General features: G+C 36.6%; 1 protein-coding gene across 3 annotated transcripts in view; it reads right to left on the reverse strand.

Annotated features, from left to right (window-relative positions):
- Positions 1-20882, reverse strand: part of SLC38A6 (solute carrier family 38 member 6) — a 74244-nt gene that overhangs the window by 38188 nt on the left and 15174 nt on the right. For all 3 annotated transcript variants that reach the window (XM_019923183.3, XM_019923190.3, XM_033851081.2), the window contains exons 4-5: positions 9311-9363; positions 5889-5928 (exon numbers count right to left, since the gene is read on the reverse strand). In XM_019923183.3, coding sequence (XP_019778742.2) covers positions 5889-5928; positions 9311-9363 — 93 coding nt within the window. The remainder of the gene's footprint in view (positions 1-5888; positions 5929-9310; positions 9364-20882) is intronic.

Here is a 20882-nt window from a genome sequence, read left to right on the forward strand (position 1 = left end):
AATACTGAGAATTTGAAATTTTTACAGCTCTCAACTGAGAATGATCTTATTTATACCTTTCTGCTTATGAGATTTAGAAACTGTGCTACTTGACCACATAAAAGGGCTGCTGAGTTTCTCTTAAAAATTAGATACCCAAACTGAGGCGTTAATCAAGGCTGCTGTAGTAGGTCTGTGGGATCTCTGCCAGGCTGGAAAATCTGGGTCATTCTAGCAATTTCAGGAGGTTTCAGTAAGTCTACTAATGTTTAGGGTTTCCCTTCCAAAATATGTAACAGTGACTCAATCTTTATTCTCCTTTAAAGAACTAAGGAAAGAATATGCTATCCATAGTGGTCCTTCATATTTTAAAAGAGCAAAATAAGAATTTAACGTACTCCCAGGAGCCACTCACCTTGCGTTTTGAGTTGGGCAAGATATGAAACCAGAAATAACATCAATTAACTTCACTTTTATCACATACTCATCAGAGTTAACATGACTTTCAACATGACTAAAGATGATTTGAGGTTTACTGCTTGATTTCTAGGGATACTTTAGCCAACTGAGTGGTCTATCTCAGGAGTTCAAACACTTGTGAAACTACTTACTTTGGTTTTTAGGAAAAGAATCTCATAATGCAACACAATTAGAGGAACTATGTGGAAACTACCTGTACTTATTTGCTATTACAGTTCTTAATCCTTTAACTTGTAGTCTGCTAAATTCAAACTCTCAGCCAGAGTTCTCTTCCCTCTAACAGCATTAAATATTAAAACTCCCAGATGCTTCTTTTCTGACTTTATGTCCAAGCAACAATGACTCTCAGCAAATGCCCCTCCAGTGCCTGAGGCATCGGGCAGCTGGGGCCTCTCTGGCTCTGGCTCTGGCCTATTTTGGGCCCCTAATTCATCAGTGTTGGGAGGCAATCAGGAATTGCTTTTAAGTAGTATTTTACTACGTGGCTCTCCATTTTCTAAAGGTAATGGTTTCCATAACCCTAGAAAAAAAGAGTGCTAAATTTAGTGAGTCACATTTTTTTCTATTATAAAGTTTAGAGATTTTTCAAAGACAGTAGATCTTTCCAATCTATTTGTCAGACCACACTAGTGCCCTGTGACTAATACTTGGTGTGTGATTGTACTGGGGAAAAAAGGTTTTCTGTGAAGTTCTGACAGTCGATTTTTCCCTAAAGAAACCATATGCTCACTTATGCATTTTGTGTGGTCTTCTCTTGCCAGTTGATCTTCCTTTTTTAAAGGAATACCAAACCAGGTCACTGGCTTTTCCTTCTCTCCCTCCTTCTCTTATTCCTTACTTTCTTCCTATAATAAATAAGATTTATTAAACACCTACTAAGTGCTACGTACTTAAGAGCATAAATGAATGAGCAAAATTACTTAGATATATGGAATACAAAGATGCAGGGAATAAACTGAGTCTTACTAAAAGATCCATGTAACAAATATTGATCAAGGACAATTCATGATCATCTTGCTTCTAAAGGCCCCTGTTTCATTTTTCTCATAGATTCATCAGGGGCATAGAATCCCAAGAAAACTGAGAAATGTTTAAATGTTACAAAGAATAAGAGTCAGGAAGCATTAATCTAAGACATGATTATCCAACCTGAAAGCAGATGATATTAAAATACTTTATCTATTTTACATAAATAAGATCTAACTCTCCTCAATATTTTCAACCTTTTAATTTTTATATAATTCTAAACTATAAACCACTCTATGGACTTTCAAGTTTCTTTCTATCATTTATATAGTATATAAAATTGTCTCCTTGAAGCAAAATCTTAGGCTTTTAAACAGAATTTATTTAATTGTCTCATTCATTCAACAAATATTATTTATTGAGTTCCTCTACCAGAAACTAGGTCAAGTTATGAAAACACATAGTTCCTGTCCCCAATGAGTTTTAAAAATCCTCAACATTTAATCTTTTCATAGCTTTACAAGTATTTACTATATCAGAGCAGAAAGAACAAAGCCTTTAGAAGTAGACAAAGTGAGATTTGAGTCCTGGCTGTATTAAGGGGTAAAGGTAAGCAAGTCATTTATCCCTTCTGAGCACTGATTTCGACCTCTGTAAAACGAGGATAATATCATCTACCCTGAAGGGCTGTTGTAAGTATAATTAAAGTGTCTAGGAGGAGGCTTGACCTAAAGACAATCTATTATATTATTTTTCATTTCTAAACAACCACTGAAAAACTCCAAGCATTTATACTAATAGTGAATATACTATTTTTCAAAAATGCTATCTGAACTATATTATATATGCAGATAGGCATGTAGGAAGTGCAAAAATTTAATCTGATGCTATACACTTCATACCATCTTACAAATATCCAATGTATTTCCAATTAACAAAGGGAAAAGTCAAAATCCATTTTGAAAGAATAACATTAAATAAATCATATGCACAACGTATTAAAGATCCTCCCAAATAAGTATGCTGTTTCTTCTCAAGCATACATGGCTTAGCGCTGTTAAGGGCTTCCACGGACCTAGCTTAGATTAATCAAGAAATTACTTCGTAAGCCTGGAGTTCTTAGATTTTAACCTCAGAGGCTCAGTGGCTGCCCTAAAGGGTAGTTCTAAGAACTGAGACTCCCCTTTCTGAAAAAGAACAGCATCCATGAAAGCTTTTAGAGCAATAGTTTCTGACTTGTTAAAGATACCTAAGAAAAGACCAAATCATCTTTTGAACCAAGAATAACCCTCCCACAAAACTTTCCTGTAATAAAAATATTTTAATGCTCTGAAGGAATTAACATGCCTATCAAAGTGCTAAATTAGAAGGTGACTTTTGTGGTAAGAAGGGACCTTAAGCTTCGTGCTTTTCCCATCCTACCCCCAGCAATTTAACAAAGAGGAAACTGAAGCTGAGAGGAATTTTCCCAACACACATGGCTACCTAATGGCAGAGACTGGAGCAGAAAGAATTCAACGTATCTGACTTCCAACCCCGTGTTCTGCTCACAAGAGCAAGCTTCCAATTCTATTATAATAAAGGAATGATTATATGCACATCTTGCTAAGACAAAAGAAAAAAAAGTTCTGAAAATGTTTCAGTTATTATTTAGTGGGCTCTCAATAGATAAACTTTTAACCAATGTGAAGAAAATCATGAGGACATTATTCTAAAAACTGAATAAGCATTACCAGCTTTTCTGAATTTGAGGGACATTAAAAATTTCTGTGCTTGCTTCTAAGTCACTTTTTAAAAAAAGTTTCTGAAACAAAGCAAGCAAGCAAATCAACAAACAGTTGGAAGAACTGATGATTTATCTGCCACCAAATTCAGAATTCTTTCTAGAACATTCTGACAACTGACCAACCAGCTCTGTTTGAATGTCTTCAGGGATACAGAGCTTTATCAAAGGAGTGTAGGCCATCTCCATTATCACACAGCTTAGCATTCCAAATGAAACCAGACCAGCTTCACTGTAGAGTTCTACCCATTAGAACCAGTTCTGCCCTCCAGAACAATACTAAATTAGTCTAGTATCTTTCTATATTTCATGTTCAGCTTTTCAAATATTTAAAGCTAGTGATCAGTCTAGAAGTTCCCTTTTCTTCTTGATAAATATAGCTAGAATATTAAAAAGTACTTGGAAATAGCACATATAAATCATATTCAGCTCCATTAAGCTTAAAAAAAAGGTTTATCCAGTTCCAAGTATTGTGCTAGGTTCTGGGACTACAAAGAGAAATAAGACATAATCCTTGCCTTGGAGGAGCTGACAATATAGTGGGGAAGTAAAAGCATATACAGAGATAACTTCAACCTAATAACAGCAAGTGCTAAAATAGAGTCATGTCCAATAACAGTTGCACACCAGATTAGGGAACAAGGAAGAGATCAGGGTGAAGGATACAGAGAATACAACAGCAGGCATTTTGCCAGTCACAAATTTAGATCCAAAGTCCTGGGTTGAAAACTCTACATAAAATAAACAATAGTTAACCCTAATCCAAACAAAATGTGCTTGATGGTTCTTACTAATCATATAGAGAGGAAAATAAGGGATTGAAAATACCAAAACATACTTTCACATTAGCGACATTACAAGTGCACATTTAAGCAATACATATTTGCTAAAATAAAGTATTCCAAAGTAGATCTTAAACTCAATGATATTATATAGATTCATTAGGTAAGAGACTGGTTACTAACTGCTAATGTGAAGAGCGAAGTGTGTGTTAACAAGGAAATTATTTGGTACGACATCCAAGAAAGTATTCTTCTCCTTCAATAATATATTTTTTTGCCCTGAAAATTCAAAGAATTAAAACATGAATGTTCAGGATTTCCAAAACAATGGCAAATACAATTTATTGTTGGAATGTTAATTTTTTCCTTGACCAAGAAACTCATTAAAGATGGAATTTTGCTGAACAATACTTAAAGTGAAATAGCTCATATCTCGAGTATCAGTTAACCTTTATTAAAGCTGTCATGTTTAAATTATTTTGAACTATCACAGATAAGAAATAAGATTAAAATTTCCTCTGACCATACCTTCTTGAATAAGATCCAAAGTGCATATCAACCTTCTCTGTATTTAACCTTAAAGTAAAAGTATTTATTTAGCACTCCAGTCAATGGTAAAAGAAAATTAAGATATCGTTCAGCATTTGTGACTTCTTTACAACATATACAAACATGATTCCCATAGTATTTTGGATTTAAATGTTTAATACATTTAGTCAATAACTATCAATAATTAAAAGTAATTTTTGTTTCTACATAGTTCTTGATACCAGGATCATATTTTTTTAATTTAATTTAATTTTTTTTGTTACGCGGGCCTCTCACTGTTGTGGACTCTCCCGTTGCAGAGCACGGGCTCCGGACGCGCAGGCTCAGTGGCCATGGCTCACGGGCCCAGCCGCTCCGCGGTATGTGGGATCTTCCCGGACCGGGGCACGAACCCATGTCCCCTGCATCGGCAGGCGGACTCTCAACCACTGCGCCACCAGGGAAGCCCCTCAGGATCATTTTTTAATGGGAACAAGATGCAAGATAAATGTGAGAATACTTTTCATTTGTCTCAAGTTTGTTTATTCTTTTTTTATAAATTTATTTATTTTCTTTATTTATTTTTGGCTGCGTTGGGTCTTCGTTGCTGTGCACGGGCTTTCTCTAGTTGTGGCGAGCGGGGGATACTCTTTGCTGTAGGATGCAGGCTTCTCATTGCGGTGGCTTCTCTTGTTGCGGAGCACAGGCTCTAGGCGCTCGGGCTTCAGTAGTTGTGGCTCGCGGGCTCTAGGCGCTCGGGCTCAGTAGTTGTGGCGCATGGGCTTAGTTGCTCCGCGGCATGTGGGATCTTCCCAGACCAGGGCTTGAACCCGTGTTCTCTGCATTGGCAGGCGGATTCTTAACCACTGCGCCACCAGGGAAGCCCAAGTTTGTTTATTTTTTAAACCACGTGGTCATTTTCAATTTCTTGGTTACAAAAGAAGGTTGCCTTTCCACACCTGACACAGCCATGAAACACCACTCCCTCTAAAGCAGTACATGCCACTGGGGGTGATCAGGACAAAAGTAGAGGAGAAATACTTCAGAATCACCTGGAGAGTTTTTCCAAGCGGTACTTCACCACTATTACAACTACAGAAAGCCCATGCTTTAGAGGTGTGTGGCAGACCTAATAACAAGATTGAAATCAAGGGTTTAGCTGCAACTGAATTTAGAAACTATTGTCCTACAAGTGCTAAAAAGGATTTAAAAAAAAAAAAAGAGTAATGAGGACAACACACAGGGCTTCTGAGACACCTATGTCTACAGAGGTTCAAGTTCCCAGCTAGACCTGTAGTAAGGCAAGAAGCCAAAGGAGGAAATCATTTCCATCACATTTATGCATAAGCAGTGCACTTTCAATTGCTTACCTCCAATATTCTGAATTATTATGGTGCCTGCTACCACCATCTAAAAAACAACAAATGTATTCAGAAGATGAAAGGAGAAATAATACAAAAGGATCAGTATTTTATTAAAATCTAATAACTATGACTTAAAAACAGATGCAGAAATTGAGTGAAGAGAAACTGAAAAGAATACACTTTGCCAGCCATTTGTAATATATAAAACTAACAATCATCACATAACCTTTCTTTAATAGTTCCATGGTTACTATAAAGAACACTTTCGTAAGTTTTCTTGGCAGTCATTTTTAAATAGTTAAAAGTGTTAAAAAGCTAGTAATCAATGGTTATCAAAGTACCAAAAAACTGAAATTGAATCTATCTGCTCTCATTCTCCCTTTTTTACTGGTTTCATCACTTTGCTTTGTTAGGTAGACTGAGATAGTCTCAGGTGTGTTGTGTCAATGCCGTACTGCACAGAAGGGAATAATATAGTCTGCGGAGTGTATCAGCTTGGCATACACCAAGCCTTGAACATCCCTGTCGCAGGGATTAATAAAGTCTAGAGCAGAAAACTCTATAGAGCCCACATATTCTCACATCTGAAAATTGAAGCAAAATGTTTTAAACTCAATAATATGAAGTAGACTGAGTGCAAGACAACAGGAGGTGGTAAAGAGTGTAATATATTGGAGAAGTCCTCCCGTTTCAAAATGGGGCAGCTGCTGCACAGCTCTGGCCAGTTGCTGACATGTGAGAATGTGAATCCAGTGTAGCTCAATCTTCTGCTTTTTCAAGAAAAGTCAGAAATTGAATTCTTTTAAAATGTCATAACTCTTTGTTGGCAATCAGCTAAAAATAAAAAAGATTTGAGCCAAACAAAATATGCCTGAGGACTATGTTCAGCCTGCAGGCTTGCTAACTTGTGATCTTTGATGACATTCCTGGGAAACTCAGGATAACACTTTATCCATTCTTGGTCATCAGATGTACTCAGGAGAAATGATTAAACATTCTGCTTCCACTTGGGCCTTTCAGTCACTTATATCTTGGTGGATCTGTACCTCCAATGTATGTTTCGAGCTGACTAGCTATCTAAGATCATTACTACATGGACTGGGAAGAGATGACCCTTCCTCTCCTAGAAATTCCATCAGTGACACAGCATTTGCCTATCCTGGGAATAAACTAAGTTACTGAGACCTAAAAGCCTTGGGGTCTGGAAAGCAGGGATAATGATAGAAACACTTGGCAAGGTGTCTTTGAATGTGGTAACTCCACTCTAACATTTTCCAGAAAAATCTCTACATATCAACCCATTTAAAAATTAGTTCCAAAGTGTCACTCACAGTTATTTGTGAAAAGACTTTTTTGAAATTTTTGTATACTATTTTTCATATGCAATTGATACCTATTGTCAATCACACATGAAATTTGGATTTTTCTAAGAATATACTGCAAAAAGCAATAATATCAGCTTAGTGATGACTATCTTCCCATTTTTTGTCTGAATTTAAGCATTTTTGATCTAGAAAGTCAGTATATCTTTCTATCAATCTATCGATCTATCGATATTTCCAGTGCCTAGCACAGTGCATGGCACATGGTATTTGCTCAATAAATATTTGTTTGACAAGTACATAAATCCATTTATAAACAATTAAAAATTTTCCTTAAAAAGTTCAAAGCATTTCAAAAATATTTAATTTTCAGAACAATGTTACCCTATCATGTGTCATATCCATATTCATATAATATCTGGAAAGAAGGAAATAGGAAAGTTTCAACCCAACTGTGGAAGTTGAGAGAAAATATTAAACAAACAAACAACTCCTCATTTAGAGTATTCTCTGTCTGTGTATCTGCCTACTAAGAACTGTGTGCATACATTAAAATGATAATGCAACTATTGTAGAGTTTTAGGAAAAGGGGACTCTCAATAATCCATGTTCTTCTTGTAGAGTCTGCTGCTATCCAAGGAATGCAGGAAACACCAATGTGAAATAACAGTGATGATGCTTAGGCATGTTTACAGATTATATTAAATTAATTGGAGAGTTTTCTTATATAAATAACATCTTCTTCTTCCTTGATTAAACTGGATACAGTTAATTGATCATGATTATACCAAACACCCGGATCTTCGAGAAAGAGAAATTGTTTAGATGATTAACAAAAACCTTTACCCTCAAAAGTAACATAGTCTCCATTTAGTTCAAGTTTCAGGCTATTAAAATAAGCTCCAGGGTTTCCCTGGTGGCGCAGTGGTTGAGAGTTCGCCTGCCGATGCAGGGGACACAGGTTCGTGCCCCGGTCCGGGAAGATCCCACGTGCCAGGCCCGTGAGCCATGGCCGCTGAGCCTGTGTGTCCGGAGCCTGTGCTCCGCAACGGGAGAGGCCACAGCAGTGAGAGGCCCGCGTACCGCAAAAAAAAAAAAAAAGATAAGCTCCAAACCATGAGGTTGCATAGTATGATTTAAATATTCTCTTTGTGCTTTAAAACCAAAGTTAATTTGAATGTAAATACACATTCCCCCCCACCATTACATAGCTATACCTTTTTCCTCCCAGACTCACTTCTAAGAAGCTAGTTCGGCAATCTACAAATACAGCATCGTTTTATATTAAAAACAAAACAAACAAAAAATACAAACAACAGATTTACAAAGAAAAAGTCCTGTTTGGAGCCAACATGTAAATGGATTTTAGAAGTATGACAGCTCTTCAGAAATAAAAAAATATTAAAGCACTAACAATAATATTTAACTACTGATTACCTGTGGAAGAAGACAGTATTTCCTCTACCCATTAAATTAGTTTAGTATGCCTATCACAGATGAATGCCCAATAAATACTGTTGTTATTTCTCTTATTCTAAGGAGGAAAAGTAGATTTTGAGTCTGGAGTCCTATGTAATACTGGCCTAAGTAATTGTAGACAAATAGGCCCCTTCCCTTCTCTGGGCCTTAATTTCCTAACCTATAAATGAGGGGACATCTAGATCATCTTTTAGCACTGTTCAGCTCTTAAATGATATGATCTTCTAATTATCAGTTTTTTTAAACATGCTATAAGTTTAATTCTATGCTTCTGTCTTGTCCTGTCTTCACGAGAATTTACTTAGATAATATAATCAAAATTAATAAGAAAAACTTAAAGCAGGCCATCGTTACTGATTTAAAATTATACAAGTCATTGTTCTCCTTCATTAGGGTAAAAAACACTAAAAAAATTTAAGTGTTGAATTAAATTTATCAATGCATTTTTAGGAAGGGCACAGAGATTTCTTCTCTCTCTTCCTGCTCCCATCATTCTCTTTCTTCATTTTAGTTTCCTTTTATTCCCTTAATTTCTTTCTCTTATATATACTTGTCTTTTCTAACTGGAAATGGAAGGAAAAATTCCCTTCAGGATTTTGAACACAGCAAGGAGAAAAAAATAATTACCTTTCCAGGTAATCCAAATGCAAAGAGTCCAAGATCTTCATAAGATGTCACAGCTGTTAAGAGAAATTATAACTGTTATTTTTCCACAAAACTATTTGTGTGCCAAGTCTTACACAGAAGAAAGCTACTCCACTACTACCTGATAGCTATTGGATTGTCACACTAAATTTAAAGCAGAAGTAATGACTTTGGGGGAAACCCGAAAACTTATGATCCATGAAGACAGCGTCCTCTTAGAATAAGTAGAGCTTAGCAATTACCAAGGTTGTCTAACAACTACCCAGGCTGCATAAATTCAAATAGAATAATTACTCAAGAACAACACACTTCTCACTAAACAGTACTTGCAGACTACACTGTCCAAATGTAAGTTTCCATTGGCAACAGTTTCTGAAAACTGCTGTGTAAATAAAACTTGATAAAGTACAAAAGTTGTATCATACTTTCAGAGACATTCACTTTTCCAGGCTACCTAGGATATGATAATGTATTCATGATAGAAACAATACCCTCATCCTGCAATAAGGGTATATATTTTCTTTTTCATCATAAAGAGTATGAAATTACATTTTCATTCCACATGTTCAAGAAGTGTGATCACAGAAAAGATGAAAATTAAATGGCTCATAAAAGAACCAAATGTGTCCTTAGATGATAAAGCTTCATGTTATAACTAGTGATGTCACAGGTAAAAATAAGAGAAGTAAAAACATTTATATAATCCTAAATTTGAAAAGTCCTTAAACTTACAGTGCTTACACTGAAAAAAAAAAAAAGCAGGTTAGCAGACACTAAGGCTTGCTTATAGCAACACACATTTCCTATTGAGTCAAAGATATGTCTCATCATTTCTTAAAGAAAGTTTTTAATATATACTCTCAAGATATACATAGGTTTCTTTACCACTACATTAACAAAAAAACTCCCTTATACTTTCATAAACAAAGTCTACCACGTATGAAAAAATAAGCATTTTGAAAACCACACATGGTCTGTACATGTTATAACTATTACAAATTCAGAACGAAAACAGTGAAATGCTAAAAAAATAAGTTTTACTTAAAACAAAAATTTTTAACATTTTAAACTTTTTTAAACTTTAATTTATTATCAGAGTAGATAGAAGAATTTCAAAACTTTTTGGATGACACAGCTATTTTTTATTTTACTTTTTTATTTTTTTGGCCGCATTGTGTGGCACGCGGGATCTTAGCTCTGCGACCAGGGATCGAACCTGTGCCCCTTGCAGTGGGCACGTGGAGTCTTAACCACTGGACCACCAGGGAAGTCCCAACACGGCTATTTTTTAAAATTATTTACATACTGCTCAACAGTGGGCAAGGACAATTTAATTTTGAATTTGGAACATATAATTTGATTATAAGTAGGAACCTTTATGCTTTAACAATGAAAGACTTCAATAATAATCTTAGAGAGGTAGACTGTAGATATATTTTAGAACATAAAATTAAAAAGCAGAGTTAAAAAACTAAGAACTGGATTTTTTTTCCTCCTATGTGAAATGCTGAAATTCTTTTTTTCAAATACACATGTTCTAAAGTGAATGTCAACACAAAAATTAATAATTATTTCAACCAATAAATTTTTACTAGTTTGTTTTCATATTCCTAAATATAGTTAAGAGATAATGTTATATAGGGGCACAATTTCTTATATTTAACTTCCAAAGCCTTGGTATATATATTAAACCAGAAAATTCTCTAAACGTTAGCTTCTATCTAATTTGACATTAAGAAGGTAATTTTGTTACATACTAGGTGTTTGTGAACCAAGTCTCCAGAAGGTCTCTGATCTGTCACTATGAGGCACGAGATTAAAGGAACAACATTGTTCATTTTCAGCATCCCTCTTTCATATTACAGTTGAAAGTGTTAGTTCTTTTAAAAAAACTTTCCTTCCAAGGACTTAAAGCAAGGAGGCTTTTCAGTGTTACATATGGAAATACACCACATAACTTGCTTTTAAAATGATCTATTTTGGGGACTTCCCTGGTGGTCCAGTGGGTAAGACTACACGCTCCCAATGCAGGGGGCCTGGTTTCGATCCCTGGTCAGGGAACTAGATCCCACATGCATGCCGCAACTAAGATCCCACATGCTGCAACTAAAAGATCCCACATGCCGCAACGAAGATCCCCTGTGCTGCAACTAAAACCCAGCACAGCCAAAATAAATAAATAAATTTTAAAAAACTTTAAAAAAAATTAAATGATCTAGTTTGCATTAGATTCTTAGGGAGCAAGTTATCAAGATAATACTCTTTAAAAAGTTTGACTAGGATTTGTTTTATTTTTAAATAGCAGAAAACAAGTATAGATCGTATACTAGTAAACATAAAAAGCAAATAACTTTCCGATAAGCAAAAATAATATTGAAATATTCCAAAAAGAATTGGTATTTCAATTATCTAAATTTAAATAAATTAAACATTTATTCTTAATTTTTAAATTCGAATATAACATTTATTACTCCAGAAAATATAATCAAACTAACAGCTTAATGAAGATAGTTGTAATTGCAACTTCTGACAATAGTGGCATACATTTTAGCAATCTCACATTTGTTCTCTATTATTTTCTGGTGTTATAAAAATATCTTTAAGTACAGCAAAGTCCCAAATTCAGAGTGAACAAAGTTTAGACTTTTAAATGGAGACTTACACTATGTTCAAATCCTAACTCTACCTTTAAGTCAGCAGGTCTGGCTAGTCATTCAGTTCTGTCACTGTCATCTTACTTCTTTTATGTTGCAAAAATTAGAAGTACTTTTCCAGGTCTGAGACATCATTAGTACGAACAATGGCTTCTGGCTTAACTTTGAGGCTTTGCTTAGATAAAATATGTACACAGTCAGTCAAATGCTTTATCTCCACATATTTACTATTTAATGGTTTTCTGGATCATCTCGACATACGAACCAAAACAACACTAGTGAAATACTTTGAAAATTCTGTTCTACCATTTGGACAATTAAGATGCTGGTAACAGTGTAAATTGGAACTGACTTTGGAATGTAATTTGACCAACGAACCTTGAAAATATTTATAATATTTGACCCCTGGGAGCTTGCATCTTAGGAAATAAGACTAACATCAGAGAAATCATTATATGCAAAGATACTCATTGTGTATTATTTAGATTGAAAAAAAAGACTACCTAAATGCTCAATAATGGTAAAGTGGTTAAGTAAATTATGGTAGGTATATCTAGTAGAATAATATGTAGCCATTAAAAACTATGTTTATAATAACATGAAAAATGTCAATATTAAGTGAAAAACATAGGATTTGATTGAATATGATCTATAAAGCAAAACACTTTCCTATGATCAATGTTTTAATATCTTATTTATAATGTAACAGATGTTTTGAGAGATATCAAAATGAGACGTGAGGATGACCAGTCACATTAATAGCAAATTCTTACAGAAGAGGAATAACATTAATTATGAAAATTATGGATTTAATTCGGCCTTTTACAGGAATTCATACAAGCAGTACTTGGCACAATCCTTAAATAAATAACTGAAAGCAGTCATTAGCAATCTATTTTAGGAAATTATTTTTTGATATTGAAGAAATCAATGCTATGGTTTTGAGGGGATGGAAAGGCTGTAAATCTTAATCAAGTAAATTGGGGAAAAATTTCTTCTTTAATGTACCATCAAGGCACACTTTAGTGCTATTTTGGCTAGACCAGGAGTTTGGCCTCCACAGGAATCGTTTGGAAAGCTGCTTCCCATGAAGTAGTGGAATATTTCCAGCTAGTTACTCCAGTGTTCCGTCTGCTTTGCATTTTTTCCTCAATGAAATAGGACAATTAATAAACTCTGGTTACAGTACAAAGCCCAAGTTTCAGCAGCAGCAATATTATCTTTGGAACTGGATTGAGGGACATGAGTTACTCAAATACAGTTCAACTCTCAGAAAGCAGGCCATTTGGAATGCACCCTTATTTTGAAATTCTTTTCTTTCTCATGTTTTCCTTCATTTTCCTCTTGTCTTTTTTTCTCCGTAAGAGTGTCATGCAAGCCATTCATTTATGGAACGTCTACTATGCAATTGTAACACCACTTCTGGTCTTTCTTAATATGTATGTAAATGTCAGTTTACCAACTAAATGTGGAATGATTTTAGAGCACCTGATGTAGCAAAAGAAAACAGAATGCTAGAGTAGAAGGAACATTCTCCTTTCAATTTCACAGAGGTGAGATACTGCAGGCAGAAAAAAAGTTCTAGGATCCCAACATATTGCTTGGCTCTGCAGTGAACAAGATTTAGTCATTCATATCCTATAAATGCTATTCACTGGTTTTCAACTTTAGACTCAACTTATACATAAAAAATGAATGACTTACATATGATTACAAAACAAAGTAAATATTGTCAACCTTGACAATATGAGGGTACAGCAGAAGGACTATGGGAAATAGAAAGAGAACAGGGGAAAGCAAGGATAGGAGCACTAATACATACAACATAGCAGAGTCAAGACACACCATCTAAAGTCCATGAAACAAAAATAAAACTTTAAATATATTGTTTATACTGAGCCTGCGCTCTAGAGCCCATGAGCCACAACTACTGAGGCCCGTGTGCCTAGAGCCCGTGCTCCGCAACAAGAGAAGCCACAGCAATGAGAAGTCCACGCACCGCAACGAAGTGTAGCCCCCACTCGCCGCAACTAGAGAAAGCCCGCACGCAGCAACGAAGACCCAACACAGCCAAAAATAAATAAATAGATAGATAAATTTTAATAAATAAATGTATTGTTTACAGTTACAAATAATCAGTGAAAGAATTACTGTATACAAACTAATGAAAATTAGAAGGGGAAGGATTAGTACACCTGAGCTAAATCTTCACCTTTCATAATGAGGTGTCAACAGATAAAATTTAAATCAATAAATAACGGTAGAAGAATATTATTTAGACTTAGGAAGGTAACTCCCCAAAAGAATGCAAAACGAAAACTCTAAATGTTGCTAACCCTGTGAAATGGAAATGGAACTAGATGTGGGGAAGAATGAGCGGGGAAGTGCTTCAAGTCCTCCTGCGCCAGTGCACACACACATACGCATGTACATACACGTGTGTGTGACTGTTATTACCTTGATAAAATTAAAAGAGATTAATTTAAAAATATGTTTAACCCTGCAGAGACTCACACCCATCCTTCCCTGCAGCCCAATAACAAAAAGTTCAGTTCTGCTACAGGAAACATTCTGCCATCAAGGCAAACGATACGAAGGGATAATCACTACAAGAGCAGGGTACGCATACAATCTAGCCTAGGGTTTCTCATCCTGCCACTACTGACATTTTTGGCCTGGATAACTGTTTGCAGTGGGGGGCTGTCCCCCCATGCACTGTAGGATGTTTAGCAGCATCCCTGGCCTCTACTCACTAGATGCTAGTAGCACCTCACCCTGCCCTACAATTCTCAGCCATGACAACTAGAAATGTCTTTAGACACTGCCAAATGCCCCTGGGGGAGAAGAATCAAGGCAAGATGAGAACTACTTACTAGCAGAAAGGATGAGACAAGAACACCATTCAATGAAGATGGAGTCACATAAACAGCCCACTTAATTGTGAGAATATTGAACTATGCTCACTAATCACAAGAAAAAGATACAAAATTACAAATAGTTTGGACAGCTATCACTCCAAACAATAAACAAATTGAGATGGGAAATAGGAATAGGAAATAGGAATCTACTGTCTTTCAATCAGTTTCAATCTCGTTCGCTCTCACAGTGACAGCATCTCACAGTGCTGAAGGGGATTCCTTGTGACCTTAGCAATCCATATCCTTCACACAGAGCCCAGACCAAAGCTGGGGAAAAATAAAAGGCTCTCAACTTTATTGAGAAATGGTGTATTGGTGTCCAAGATGTCATGTAAATGTTGTACACTCTATTTTATAGACCATACAAGAAAGTTTCAAAGGTACGTTTGACTATATGTAATTTTTGCCTTGTGTGTTAATTTTGGAACTTTTAAAATAGTCCCTCTGTAGCTCTAAGCCATTCATCACCCACATATCCAGCTTTTATTAAGTATCCTCTGTATGTCAAGCACAGTTTGGTAGATGCTGAGAAACAATGGTTAATGCTTTCAATATACACTAAATTTTCCAGGAATACAATTACCATGTAAATGGATGTTTGGTTTTGTTTGGAAATTTGCCAAAAACTGTTTGCCATTTAGGAAAATCACATCACTAACAGCATTTATTTTGTTTTTGTTTCTCCTTTACTTTGCTACATGGCATTACATTATGTATAAATACTGTATTAGTTTCCTATGGCTGCTGTAACAAAGTATGACAAATTTGGTGACTTAAAACAACAGAAATTCAGGGACCTCCCTGGTGGCACAGTGGTTAAGAATCTGCCTGCTAATGCAGGGGACACGGGTTTGAGCCCTGGTCCAGGAAGATCCCACATGCCGTGGAGCAACTAAGCCCATGCGCCACAAATACTGAGCCTGTGCTCTAGAGCCCGTGAGCCACAACTACTGAGCCCTCGTGCTACAACTACTGAAGCCCACATGCCTAGAGCCCATGCTCTGCAACAAGAGAAGCCACCGCAATGAGAAGCTCACACACTGCAATGAAGAGTAGCCCCCACTTGCTGCAACTAGAGAAATCCCTTGCGCAGCAACGAAGACCCGACGCAGCAAAAATAAATAAATAAGTAAATTTATTTAAAAAAAACAAAAAACAGAAGTTTAGTTTCTCACAGTTCTGGAGGTCAGAAGGCCAAAATCAGTCTCACTGGGTCAGTATCAAGGTATTAGCAAGGCCACAATCCCTCTAGAGGCGCTAGAGAAAATCTGTTCCTTGCCTCTTCCAACTTCCGGTGACAGCTGGCATGACTTGATTTGTGGCCAAATCACTCCTATCTCTGCCTTTGTGGTCATATTACCTTCTCTTCTGTCTGTGCTCTCCCTCTGTGATACATGTGACTGCACTGAGTCCACCAGAATAATCTCCCTTGCGAAGTCCTTTTTTGCCATAAATGATAACGTTCACAGGGATTAGAATTTGGATATGTTTTAGGGGGCCGTTATTTAGCCCACCACAGGTGGGTTATAATACCTATAGGAATTTCATTTTAGATAGTAAAATGAGCATTTAGATTTTTTTTTTTTAATAAGAGGAGGGTGCTGTGATGGATAGTATTTCAAATCACTGCTCTGAAGGGTTTCAGTAAAAAAAAAACAAACATTGGGGAGAACAAGGGGCCATTTTACTCCTTATTTATTTCCTCATCATTGCTAACAATTAAAATCCTCATAAAAGAATTGCCACCTTACTTTAGGAAGAGGAAGATAGGGGACTATGTTCTCTCTCTCAGTGAGTTCTAGGAAGGACCAGAATTCCCTTTGGAAGCAACAATTGGTGAATCCCAGTATCCACCTTGACCCTTTTTGAACCACTTCAGTGGCTTCTCACTGCCTCAGCAAAAACTCCAAGTTCCTTAGGATCTGACACTTGTCTATCTCCTCAGTTTCACTTTCTTCTTTGTACCTTATGCATAAATAATAGTAAACTATTTTTGGTACCTGAGTAAAATGTTCAGTATGTACCTTTGTATATGCTGGAATATATTCTCTCTTGCCTTGTCTGCTACTCAAATTGCTTTTTAGCTCATTCCTCCAGGAATATTTACTGAACCTCACACTCCCCACCTCCACCCAGACAAGGCAAAACATTCCCTCCTCTGAGCTATCACTATACCTTGCACATATTGAAATTACCACACTGGACTTCCCTGGTGGCGCAGTGGTTGGGAGTCCGCCTGCCAATGCAGGGGACACGGGTTTGAGCCCTGGTCCGGGAGGATCCCACATGCCGCAGAGCAACTGAGCCTGTGCACCACGGCTGCTGATCCTGCGCTCTAGAGCCCATAAGCCACACTACTGAAGCCTGTGTGCCACACTACTGAAGCCTGCACGCCTGGGGCCCGTGCTCCGCAGCAGGAGAGGCCACGGCAGTGAGAGGCCTGCACACTGTAGCGAAGAGTGGCCCCCACTCGCCGCAACTGGAGAGAGCCCGCGCGCAGCAGGTTAGACCCAACGTAGCCAAAAATTTAAAAAAAAAGAAAAAAAAAAGACTTAAATTACCACACTACATTATGAATTATTTACTTATGTGTTTGTCTCCCCTTCTACATTATGACCTTTTTTAAGGGAAGGAAGTATTATTTACCTCTGTAATCCTAATAGATAATGAGTATAGAATGAATGAATGAACCTCTATCCTGGGCTTCAGTTCTAAGACCTGTCCTTCTAGTTTTACTTCAAAGTCCACATATCCAAAATGGAACTTATTTTTATTTTGAACTAACATCTGCTGTGCTCTTATGTCCATTAATGACACTATCATTAATCCAGTGGCCTACACCAGAAATCTGGGAGATATCCTCAGACACCTCCTTCTCCACATTCAGTCTAACTTCCTTACGTTCCTTAACCTGTTTTTTTTCTTTTATTCTCCTGTTAATACCTTGTTTCAATCTCCCACTATTGGATTCTTAGACTTTTTTAATAGCCAGGCTTGACTACTAACCTACCCAGGTACTGTTAGTGCAAATTAGAGCTAGACAGACAAATGAGAAAGGCACTCCCTTCAAGAAGAAGAGAAAGAAAAGAGTTTCCATCCTGAACACAAGCATGAACACATCCTGAAGGCAAGCATGGCCTGGAGAGCTGACTGTGCCTTTGTGAAAAGAACTACTCTAATCTGGAGGTGGCTCTTAGATCTGCTACTTGGTTGTTGTCCTGGGAATTCCCTCTACTTCTCCCCTGTGCTAGATTCCCTATTTTTTTGGTACTCTTTAACTTTGGTAAATGGCATCCTGAATTGCTCATTAAGTAAGAGTACACAGGAGATAATTTTTTGAGTCCTTACATGTATGAAAATGTCATTATTCTTCCTGCATACTTAAATGATAGCTTGGCTGGGTATAGAATTCTATACTGAAATCATTTCCCCCCAAAATTCTGAAGGTATTGCATTATAGTCTTATTTGAAGTACTTCCTGGGAAGTCTTTTGCCATTATAGTTTTTGATTCTTTGTATAAGAATTTTGGTTTGTTTCTCCTCTCTGAAGCTTTTAGTATAGCTTCTTTATAACTGTATTTCTGATTTTTCACAATTATGCACTTTTTTAAAAATTAATTTTTATTGGAGTATAGTTGCTTTACAATGTTGTGCTGGTTTCTACTGTACAGCAAAATGAATCAGCTATACATATACATATATCCCCTCTTTTTTGGATTTCCTTCCCATTTAAGTCACCACAGTACATTAAGTAGAGTTCCCTGTGCTATACAGTGTGTTCTCATTAGTTGTCTACTTTATACATAGTATCAATAGTGTATCTGTGTCAATCCCAATCTTCCAATTCCTCCCACCCGCCCCCTTGGTATCCATACATTTGTTAACTACGTTTGTGCCTCTATTTCTGCTTTGCAAATAAGATCATCTATACCATTTTACAAGGATGCACTTGATACGACTTCTTTTACAATCATTATATTGCTTACCAGGAAAAATTCTTTCAATCTGGAAACTAATTTCTTTCAGTTACAAAAACTTTGCATGTATTTTTTTGTTGATAATTTTCTACCATCTAATTTTTTCTGTCCTCTTTTTGTGGAATTCCTATTATTTGCATGTTGAACCTCCTGGACTGATCCTCTCATTTTCTTATATTTTCTCTCCCATTTTCAAGCTCCTTGTCTTTTCCCCCCACAGGAAATGTCCTTAACTCTTTCAGCCCAGCTACTAAATTAATTTTAAATTTCCTTTTTTACATCTAAGACTCTTGTATTCTCTGACTATTCCCTTGTAATAATTTCTTGTTCTTGGTTCAACAATGAAATATCTTCTTGTAGTTCTCTGAAGCTATTAAATATATTATTTTTTCTAATGTTTTCATCTGGTCTCTGCATTATCTCTGTTTCCTCTTTTCCTCTGAGTTTGTTTCTTTCCTTTTTTTTTTTTAAAGACTTCATTTTTAGAGCAGTTTTAGGTTCACAGCAAAATTGAGCAGAAAGTACAGACAGTTCCCACATTCCCTCTAAGCCCACACACGCATAGCCTCGCCCCCATCAACATCCCCCACCAGAGTGGTACAACTGTCACATCAATGAATCTACGCTGACGCATCGTTATCACCATAAGTCCACGTTTAGAGTTCACCCTTGGTGTTGTACACTCTATGGGTTTTGACCAGTATAGTATCATACAGAATAGTTTCACTGCCCTAAAAATCGTCTGTGCTCCACCTCTTCATTCCTCCTTCCTCCCTAAACCCTGGCAACTACTGATTTCTCACTGTCTCCATAGTTTTGTCTTTCCAAGAATGTCACATCGTTGGAATCATACAGAATGTAGCGTTTTTAGATTGGCTTCTTTCTCTTAGCAATATGCATTTATAAGGTTCCTCCATGTCTTTTCATGGCTTGATAGCTCATTTCTCTTTAGTGCTGAATTATATTCTATTATCTGGATGGACCACAGTTTATCCATTCATCTACTGAAGGGCACCTTAGTTGCTTCTAAGTTCTGGCAATTACGAATAAAGCTGCTATAAATATCCATGTGCAGGTTTTTGTGTCGACATAAATTTTCAATTCATTTAGGTAAACACCAAGTAGTACAGATGTTGGATCGAGGGGTAGACTCTATACCTTTTCACCATGGTCTTCACAATTGTTTTGTTAACATGTTACTTTCAAAACTACAGAACAGATACTTTCTCACATTTGGAACTTGCGTTTGGAGTAAGAGAAAAAGAGTCCAAAATAACTCTAAGATCTTTGGCCTGAGCAACTAGAAGGAAGATTTATTATTTAATTAGATGAGAAAAGACTGGAAGATGTAGATTGGCAGTGCAAAAATGGAGAGTTTGGTAAATTTGAGATTAATATATTAGATATCCAAGTGGAAGTATCATGGAGGAAGGTGGATATGAGACTGAAATTCAGGGGAAGAGATGCAGGCTAGGGGTATAAATTTTAGGGCCGTAAGGAGCCCAGAAGTGTAAAAGAAAAGAGATCAGAGGAATACTGCTGGGGTATTCCAATGTTTAGAAGATGGGGCGATGAAAAGGATTCAGCAGAAGAAAAGAGAAGGAGTATTCTGTGAAACAGGAAGAAAAGCAGGAGAGTCTGAACAGTGTTTTACAGAGGAAGGTGTGATCAACTGTGTCAAGTGCTGCTGACTAGTCAACTAAGATGAAGACAGAACTGACCACTGGATTTAGCAATGTGTTAGTTGCTGGTATCATAATTTCTGTGGAATAATGGGGCAAGCCTGAATGAAGAGTGTTCAAGAGAGAATAGGAGGAAGGGGAAATTTCTGGTATAGACAACTATTTTGAGGAGTTTCACCATGAAGGCATAGGGCATACTGAACGAATGTGGAGTCATTTTTAAAATGGAAGAAATTATAGAATATTTGTAAACTGATAAGAAGAAAACAGAAAGGAACAAAGATGATGAAAAAGAAGAGAGGGAAGAAAGTGGCTGGAGTAAC

Source organism: Tursiops truncatus, chromosome 2 (genome assembly GCF_011762595.2).
Source record: "Tursiops truncatus isolate mTurTru1 chromosome 2, mTurTru1.mat.Y, whole genome shotgun sequence".
Classification (NCBI taxonomy): Eukaryota; Metazoa; Chordata; class Mammalia; order Artiodactyla; family Delphinidae; genus Tursiops; species Tursiops truncatus.